A 9,691-nucleotide genomic window follows, 5' to 3' on the forward strand; every position below is an offset into this window, starting at 1 on the left:
AGGTGAAGGGTCTGTGATTATATTCAGAGTATGGGATGCCTGTGGAACGAGAGTGTGAACGCTGCTAGTGAGCACCAACCTGGACAAGACAGTGAATAAGGGACCAATATGGCAGGTAAGAGAGCAAGGATCTGTGCAAGGGTGCTAGGCACACAGTGCCAGTACTCAAGGAATCTATGAACATGTGCTTGTGAACCTAGAGAGCATTGTGTGTGTGCCTGCATTACGGCCCTTCTGCCTTTGCTAGACAAAGGGGAGGAAAGGGATGTGGCCACCTGAGCTTGTTTAACATAGGTCCTGTAGGTAGATGCAGGTAAAGACGCAGCTGTCTGTGGCAGCCTGTAAGTAGCCATGTCAGTGTCCTGTGTGCATGTCTGTACGTGTCTCTGAGACAAAAGCTCAGCTTCACTTCCAGCTGAACCAGCAAGTGGGAAAGTGGCAACTACATCATGCAGCCCAGGGTAAACACAGTCCTGGTACACAGGTACCTTAGACTAGGCTCCAGTAGCTGTGCAGAAGTGCTGAGCCAGAGCTGCTGAAGGTGGTAATCAGATTACATCCTGTAATAGAAATGTGTGTTCAGAGAACAAAGCGTTGAAGAGGTGAATTGTCTTAGTTATTTTCTAGTCCCATCAGCAGCTCCAAACCTTTTTGTCTTGGTGGCTTAAGCAACAACAATAATCTTCTGGCATAAAACAATTGGTTCACCATGTGGAACCAACCAGGGCTGATAATGACAAATAGTTCTTCTCATTATTGGTGTTAGGGAGCAGGAAGTGAGGCTGTCCCAGGACTGAGGAAGCCAGAAGCAGAGGATGGCCACAATGCAGGCTAGGCAGCACCCGTAAAACTGGGGCACAGGCTCATAGAACCTAAACCAGGCAGGCAAAACCAAGTGGTGAGAGCAACAACTCCCATCTGAAGCCAATCCAGGAAATCCAAATGCCCATAGGGCTGGGCCCAGGCATAGTTTAGGGGAGTACAGGATGACACAGAGTTGAAACACCAGCTGTGGGCCCACGGATGGGGAGCAGTCTCCCTGGTGAGACTGGTTAGGGCTATTAAGGCCCAATACTGTCCTCAGGGCTCTGACGACTGGTTCACAGTTGACAGCTGGTTTAAACCTGAATAAGTAGTATTTTTCCCTCTGATCAGGAGGGTCAACTGGATTGCAGGTCTGAGCTGTATCCATGTGCTGTACTTAGACGAGGAGGGTAAGAAAGTACTGAGGCTGGAGAAACTACACCTGTTGCTCTGTCTAGCCTCCTCCCCTCCAGAATATGAAATGGACATGTCACTGCATACTCTTGACATGTACCAGCATTACTCTCATATTTATTTATTTATTAAAAAAAAAAAAAAAGGCAACCATTTTCTTGTGATTGTAACTTCTGATCTCTTTTAAAACTAACAATTGCAAAGCCTGCACAGAGGTCATTATTACTAGTTTTTATACTATACTAGAAAAAGTAATTTCCATCAGGTTACATTATACACACATTTTTCAAACAGAAATGCAAACATTTCAAAGCCTACCATCATAGTGCATGTTCTGTATTGCATTCTCATAGTTTTTTCCCTCTCCCCAGGAAAAAACCCAGGAATATTTACCACATACCTCTTACCATGCAATTCCTGTAAGCTGGAGTACACCTACTTTCATCTTACACAGATTTTTGGTGCAATTGAAGCTGCCCATGAAAACTAACAGGATTTGGAAGATGCTTCCTGGTTAGTCTCATGGTAATAGTGAAAGAAGGCAAAGAAGTGTAAAGATCTCCAGACTACTGCCTCTCTTTCAGCCTTCTCTTGACCCTTTGCATCTGCAAGAACAAAAGATTCATTGCTCCCTTACCCTCAGTGCCCTTTGAAAAAAAAAAGAAAAAAAAAAACCAACCAAAACCCCAGCACTTCTGACCATGACAAGTTACTTCCCAGCAGAAACTCCCAGTCGCATTTGGCAGCAAAAACTCACTCACTATTTCTAAAACAATTAAAAGCTATATGGAACATGTCCAGACAACAAATAAATCACACATGGAATAAGGAAGAACAGACCTCATAAGATAACCAGGAAGTAGAAGAAGGGGCAGTACTCCCATGAATGAGACTTAGTCTTGCTCTTGGTTGCTTGGCCTGAGCGCCTAGATGCAATCTCACCATGTCTGACACCATGACAACACATGTTGTACAATGCTTTCCATCTGAAAAGGGGAAAAAATGTGATTCACAGATAACTTGCCCTTTATTTCACACCAATTGCCGTGTTCATGCATGTCCTCATATGACCTTCATTTTGTACACAGATTTTCACTGCCCACATTAGCCAAGTAATCCAGACTGTTTAGCTCATCCTCTCAGGCCAAGAGCTAAACAAAGAGTAAGCACAGAGCTACTGAGTTATGTTGGAGCAAGTCAGATCAAAAGATACAACCAGGTAAAAAGAAATGCTCCTGAACTGTTGGTGCTCCTTAGCATCTGTTATATCTTGTTACTTGCTGGCAGTTAGATTTCTGCTGCACAACATTTAACAGCATCAAGTTCACATACATCGCTACTGGGACAGAATTCAATTTAGTACCACTTCACGAGGGCTGAAGTGTACCTGTTTAGGCAAATACCAATCTGCAACCCTCCAGAGGGCTCTCCTGCTCCATGGAAGTATGATGGCTTGCTTAGAGACCTCTTAACTTGGTAGCTGCATTGCCCAATACTGAATACACACAGCAGCAGCTCCAGAGATGCATTCTACCTTTATGTTTTTTGACAAAACCAAAATACTTCATTGCTATCCCCATAGCTCAAAGCATCCCAAAAGCACATTCAAATTTCAGTTTTGTTTCCCTTAAGACTGCAATATGTTAGCTTCCCAGAGGTACGTCTTTCCAAAACGGCTTTCCGGATGAGGAGGTATTATGAATAATTTCATAAATATTGAAATAATGTCCATCTGATGGCTGCTTCTAACAGTGTATCATGCGAAAATACTCCAGCAATTCAGGAAAGATTTCAGACTTCATGGAAAAGGCCTCAGGTTGGAAAATGCTCAAGATTCCAAAATATTCAGGCAAGTGCTGGAATAAAATACTGAAGTGAAACATCCTCATGCAGCAAGATGAAGTGGACAATTCTTTTACTTACAATATCTGTAAAAGAGAAAAAAAAATAAAAAACAAATCCATCCTAAAGCAGGAAAAATACATCTTCTACAGAATGCCACCATAAGAATACAATACTTTTACCACTTCTGACAGAAGGATGACTAGACATATTCAGGTCCTTGATGGTTTAGGAAGCATTAATAGCCTATGAAAGCTGATATCAAAAAGCAAATATGTAATAGGTATAGGTTTATAATGCTATACCCATTATTTAAATCTTCCTTGGGAAATTCTTAGCATCTGCACTAAACGATAATACACAGATGTTCTCAGGAAAAGCATACCGAGTTATTAAAATAGAATACAGACCCCTGCATAGCCTTCTGCTAGAAAGTACATACTGTTTCTATGGCTAGAAACACTAGCTGTATAAAAAGCATTTTGGTATTAGAATCAATGTAAGAAGGCATCCAAAGGGGGAAAAAAAAAACCACATGACAGTAAATTCCAGTTTATCCACTAGAACCTAAGGACTTTAAGACTTCAAAAAAATAATACCTCAAAATAATAATAAAAATAACAACTTCAAAACAAAGACAAGAAGACACCCATGATTTGTCAGTCTGATTATTCATCTTGATAAAAGGGCTTGACTTATTTTATTTTTTTTTCTTCCCCAAATGCCTTAAGTCTGAAGCTTACTGCCTAAAAATATGAATATTAAAAGTCATCAGGTACAGTAAAAATAGTTGAGTTTTAAACAGACAAAACAGAGGATATGCTGTTCTGCTGAGACTACAAGTACAGCAAACATCCCTCCTTGGAGTTTGCAAACAGAGCTGCTGAACTTACTGCACAATGCTTTTGTAGGATTGACCTGCTGTCCAGCAAGCAGCTGCTGCAGCTTCTTGATGTCTATGCGTGCCTCAGCCATACTTTCCAGATTTCTGCCTTGAGCAGAACTTTGACACCCATCTTCTGATGCTAAAAGCATAAGAACACAACACTTAAATAAGGAGTTTCAACACATACAGGGACACAACTGAAAACTGCTGAAGCATTGGAACTAAAATGGCTTGTTTTTCAGAAACAGTAGTGCAAGGAAAAGAAAGCCCAGTTTTCCTACAAAGCTGTCAACAATATTGGAAGAGATTTCCCACCCCTCTAAACATGAAACAGCCATAGGCCACGTTTTCTTTTAAGATTTCATTTGAAGACTTTAAAGTACTTGATGCTATTTTCTAAAGAATAAAAAGTAAGTACTGTTATAATCAACACACTTAAGTAATGAGATCAGACAGACACAAGAGGTAGCAAACAGAGAAACATACCCCAGGGAGGATTTCCCAGGTCTTTAAAATGTGTTGTTACAGATACTAAGTCAGTTTCTATTTTCAAGTTCATTTCTCCACTCAAGTTTGCTTCAATCACCTGCAACACAATCAATCTCGATTTTAGGCAACCCACTTTTACACTGCAGAATTACAGAAGAATACAGTTCAGTTTTGTTCAAATACAAGCTTCCAGAAGCACTTCAGTGCAGGTCAACCATACTTTCTGAACATGGTTTGAACATTCAAATGTTCGGCTACGAAGTGTATTTCTCATCCTTCCTGTATGAATTATCCGAGACCAAACTCTCAGAAATTATGAAAAGAAAGAAATTTACTTGCTCTCCAGTACTTTTAGAACAAGTATTCACTTTGGGAAATTCATGTGCTGAGAAAAAGGCTTTAGAAATGAGAAGCTGAATCTGAAGAAACGCAAGGATTCCTGCATTTCCATTCAGCTCCTCCACAAATAGAAAGGCACCTCACAGTCTGTATGACACTCACAGAATATGGGATGCACCAGGAGTTGACATGCAGTTACAGAGCTGCTTTAGAAAACTTAAAGACAACCACTGCATCAGACCAGTAACTCTAAGAAGGACTGAATCACTAGAAATCCTGGAAGAGTGCTGAAAGCTTTCAAATTCCATCCTAACCAAGTGTCCAGCCAGCAGGAGACTACACACGACCTTACACAAATCCCAAGCAGATCAGAGGATTCCTAAAGCATAACTAAGCACTTCATTTCTGTGATTAGAAGAATTCTCAATAATTTTTAAAAAGATGCATCACAACCAGAATCTCCTATAGAATGGAGAGGCCAAGCTCCCAAACAATGGGCCAACTATCTGAAATTGCTTCTAAAAATCCATTTTGCAGCACTGATCTTGACCAGTTTTATTACCAGGATGCATCTAGCAAAAAGAATTGTGATAACTGATGTTTTTGTTCTTTAATAACATGAAAGCAAGGCACTTAGTAAAGTGGGTATGCCCAGTGTTGATACACTACCTCTTCTGAGTGCTGCTGAACACCAAATTCAATCCCATCATACAGCTAGCCAATGTGAGAAAAGATCCTTAGCTCTGGAAACAAAGCCCTGTGCTTAATTTTGTGTAGGCATTTCCACTGAGGACATGGGGGAAGAAAGCAAAAATTAAGTCCCCCAAAAGACTGATAAAGAAAAAGAGTTTCAAGTGTATTTTCAGGATGACTGCCACTTGCAAAACTGCCAGAAACCCAGGGTAATCTCTCAACTCTTCCAAGTCTGGAAAACTGAGACTGTCCCAATTTCAGGATTGTCAGTTAACAGAAAATGTCCTATTTATCAAAACTGGTATAAACAGCACCAAAACAAAACTATTTCAAAGCTCTACACTTACTAAGTTCCATGTTAATCAATTCTGGTGACTGTGAGCAAAAACAACTAAATAAAAAACCCAAAGCCTTTTTATGTCCAACTGCAGAGGGGTTCTTTCGATGGAAGGCACTCCAGGACTCCAGAAACCCAGAGGAGACTGGAAACCCACCATGTCAGAGCCTAAAGCACAGTCTGTCATCCAGGAGCTATTAGCAGAATTTCCTTTAAATCCTACCTCAAGTTTACCTAAAGTTCATTCACACAGACACCTAACCCAAGACTCACTTTGCATTTCTATAATGAAGTCACCTGTAAAGTCTCTAGCCAGCTTCGTGAAGGACTGTAAATTATCAGCTACAAAGAGTGGCTTGTAGCAACACAATGCCATGTTCTTTCAAGAGTATCACTTTCTGCGAAGCTCTTCAGTGTAAATCCTAAAATAAATCCCATCATTCTCTTCAACTTCACACAGTCTTCAGGTGCCTTGATTTCAATGTCTGTCTCATCCCAAAATACGATATAATGTGGTGTCACCAGTTTAGGCAACAGTGAAATGTTATGTCCCTGTTGAAGTAAGGTCTGTAGCATACATATTTGAAGTGCTTTAACTTACAATGAAATTGCTGAGATTCTTCATTCTTTCCACAACACTTTTCATTATTTTCAGTACTGGTAGGTAAATACTGACCTAGAAAGACATAAGAACTTCATTTGCACAAATTTTTCATGTGTGTCTGGGATGTGACACATTTATTTTTCCTTTCAATTCTACCTTAGTTTGGACTGAATTATCTATGGCTTGTAGGATGCACAATATTTATCTGAAATCAGCAAATGTCTCAGAATGGAGTAACTCTTTCCCATTATACCAACAGGCAACTGCACTCTAGCAATTGCTTCAGACATAATGTTCCAAATCCGTGTTCAAAATAGAGACAGGTTTTTGCAGGTCAGATGCTCACATGAAAGTACACACCTGTGTAACTAAGTAGTTAATAACTATAGCCAAAAAGGAAAGAAAAAGATTCCCATGATACTGCATTCATTTCTGGAACTGCAGCAGTGTAAATCTGAAATAACAGAACAAAATTCTTCAAGTTTCTACTCAGTTGTATGTCTTCAAAATTTAAATACTCTTAGCTTAGAGGTAACAGGCATCCACAACCTCAAACAGGAGCACATTTGCACAAAGACCTTTCCTTGCAACTCTGCTAAAAGTCACAAAAGATATAGAGATGATATCTAAAAATCTAAAAGGAGGAAATACACGTATCTCTAACTCTGCCAGGTAGGCCATGAATTTCAGAAAGAACAGATTATTTGGGCCATTTGGTGCAGAAACAGCCGAAACAGCCTAAAACTGTGTGGTTTAGAGATGCTCCACTTTAAAGACATGCAAGTCCTTTGCTCCTCCCTTCCTCCACTCTGAATATCACAGAAAAAACTGGTAACTAGCTGCTCTGTTTTCACAAGTTCTGGACTCTCTTGTCAAGACAGAAGCCATGTTCCATCTCTGTCCAAATCTGTAGCCTCCAGTCTTCCCTCTTTCTTTTCAACTCCTTTCCAAATCCTAGCAGTATACTCTGTAGCAGTAGCATTCCAATTGCAACCTCCCCTTTCCATACAGAATATAAAAACAGAGGCTTACATCAAAGTCTGGCATAGTGGGCTCTCTGAAGTCATTCCATATTCTTCTGGGAATAACCCCCACAGGAATGTCATGTGTCACAATCCTACTGCTGCTTGATAAGGATGGCTTGAGGGAAAGAGAGGATGCTCTTGCAGTTAAAAACAGGACTTGAATTCCCAATTTAAAGCTTTCAGACCCACTGTGGGCAGTAACTACATGTCCCAGATGTCAGTTCCAGTTTTCCCTAAGTTCCTCTCAATATGCTCTAAAGTGGACTTCCCTTTTGAATGAGGAAAGGTTTCTGAGGTATCATGCATAAGTATATATATATATATAAAAGATATCCTTAGACCTGAAGACATGAATCAGTGGTGTTACCAACAACAACAAAAAAAATCAGACGACAGCAGTTTGAAATGCAATGTCAGGATAATCAAATGCAAAACACTAGAGCCAAACACTACACTGAAACCTAATGGCTTCAATAAAAAGGCAATAATCCACAGAAGATACAGAGAATGAAGTAATGGAAAGAAGAAGACATTAGAAAAAGTTGTTTCAATCACATAGCTTTCATTCTTCCTCCCTCTTGCCTTTTGGAAAATACAAAGCTGGTTCTGTGTGCTACCAACCATAATGGCAAGAAAGGCTAGTGAAACAGAAAATAGCACAATTTTTTTTCAGTTTTCTAGAATTACACTAAAGATTATCATTTGATCTTAGGAAAAGCACAAGTTTAAAGAATTAATTTTTCTTAATAATGAACATAAAAGCATAGTTGCACTTACTAACTCCACAGCAACTCTGAGACAAGGACAGTGTTTATTAGTCAACTTGATCTTCACTGCCTTAGCACTGTGGGCAGTTTTTAATGCTCTTGACAGGTTCTCAGGCACCAACTCTAAATAGATTTCATTGTGCTCTGCAGCTACTCCTTCCATCTGAAATTCGTCGAAGAAATTCCCCTACAATTTTTGAAAGTTGGGAAATAAAATAAAGCAAATGAGAGAGGCAAGTTTTATCCATCAGACCTTAAGCCTAGAACTGCACAGGAACAACAGGAAACTCTCCTCTTACCTGGCATCATCTGCTGGAATCAAAACAGGCTGCATAAGCATGAAGGCTCATTGCTTCAGGCTCTAAATATATTTATTTTCTCCTCTAACATGTATCAGTCTACAAAACAGTGAGTTATGCTTTCCTGTTTCCAGTTTTGGGCAGGCCCATATGGGCCAGCACACACCAAAGCTTTACAGTTGAAGTGACAATTGAGATAAAGAGGATATCTAACCTGAAACGCCTGTGACCAGACAAGCCTTAAGAGATCTGGCACACCTCAGGTGAGGGCTGCAAGAAATGCCTCATACACCAAACCAAACTGCATGCTCTGGTTTTCAACACCATGTGATTTTTGAACTTCCCTGGGCTCACCTGGCACAGCTCACACCACATACTCACGCCTCCATTTGCTACTTTATCGGAGAGGATGAAATACAACTTGCAGACAGTAAGGCGCAGGGTGCACGTCTTGGTTAACTTGGAGATTGTGTTAATTACACCTGCCGGAGGGAGGGAGGGGGACGTTACAGAGGTGACCACTCCACACACCCCGGTCCCTGCGGGACAGGGGAGAAACCCTCAGTCTCCAAAAACGCAGCTCGTGCTGCTGCGGAAACTCCCAAACACCTCGGGGCAAATGAAAGCGCCTCATGCTGCCTCCTCCCAGGAAAGGCCTCTGGGCCCGCGGCCCGGTCCTCACCTCCCTTCCTCTCCCCTTTGCCCAGGAAAGTCGAAGCCAGACGCTTAGCAAGGCACTGCTGCCCTTCAGCCTGACCTGCCATACTCACGGCTGAAGTTGTTGAGGCAGGCGAGATCCACAATCTTTGCCCGAAATCGCATGGCGGCGCGACCCCCCCTCCCCCTCCCGCTCGCTGCGGCAGCGCCACCCGCCGCTGACGGCACGGCTGGGGGCGGGCCCGGGCAGAAGGCGGTCAGAGAGCGAGCAGTTCGTCGCAGGCAGAGGGCAGTGCGGACGATTTTGGATGCGCGGCGGTGGCGGCGGGCAGGTCCCTGAGGCCTTGCACTGGCTGGCGACTTCTCTCTGTAGTAGCGGTTCTCGCAGGTAAAGCTGAAAAGCTCACCTCAAAGCAAAACCTCTCGGCACTCCCAGCACATATGTCTAAATGCATCTGTATTGGTCCCGCTCCCGATGTCTCGAAGAAATTTTCTTCTTCAAATCCAAGGGGCCCATTATAGCAGACACCATCAG

The 9,691-nt window shown here is 41.7% G+C and overlaps 1 protein-coding gene across 6 annotated transcripts; it reads right to left on the bottom strand.

Moving 5' to 3' along the window:
* Positions 1–1,351: 1,351 nt before the first annotated feature.
* Positions 1,352–9,415, bottom strand: HUS1 (HUS1 checkpoint clamp component). Of its 6 annotated transcripts, none has more exons than XM_064667220.1 (8): positions 9,270–9,415; positions 8,854–8,981; positions 8,211–8,387; positions 7,441–7,548; positions 6,406–6,480; positions 4,433–4,532; positions 3,954–4,085; positions 1,352–3,146 (listed from the first exon to the last, which is right to left on the bottom strand). In XM_064667220.1, the coding sequence occupies exons 1-8, from the start codon at positions 9,319–9,321 to the stop codon at positions 3,064–3,066; spliced, it is 855 nt and encodes a 284-aa protein (XP_064523290.1). In that variant the 5' UTR covers positions 9,322–9,415; the 3' UTR covers positions 1,352–3,063. The 6 variants fall into 6 exon arrangements, with proteins under 6 accessions (XP_064523290.1, XP_064523299.1, XP_064523282.1 ...); XM_064667229.1 differs by having other exon boundaries at positions 9,257–9,391; XM_064667212.1 differs by having other exon boundaries at positions 9,182–9,312.
* Between the last annotated feature and the right edge of the window lie 276 nt (positions 9,416–9,691).

This window comes from Pseudopipra pipra, chromosome 1, assembly GCF_036250125.1.
Source record: "Pseudopipra pipra isolate bDixPip1 chromosome 1, bDixPip1.hap1, whole genome shotgun sequence".
NCBI classification, from domain to species: domain Eukaryota; kingdom Metazoa; phylum Chordata; class Aves; order Passeriformes; family Pipridae; genus Pseudopipra; species Pseudopipra pipra.

Excerpts from the sequence above, each read along its gene's own strand:
- HUS1 (XM_064667212.1), bottom strand. The coding sequence starts at position 9,263 with ATGGCAGGTCAGGCTGAAGGGCAGCAGTGCCTTGCTAAGCGTCTGGCT. Across the intron at positions 6,481-7,440 it reads CCACTATGCCAGACTTTGAT|GTCAGTATTTACCTACCAGT; the intron begins GTAAGCCTCTGT and ends ATGTCTTTCTAG. Across the intron at positions 3,147-3,953 it reads TCCTACAAAAGCATTGTGCA|ATATTGTAAGTAAAAGAATT; the intron begins GTAAGTTCAGCA and ends TCTCTTTTACAG.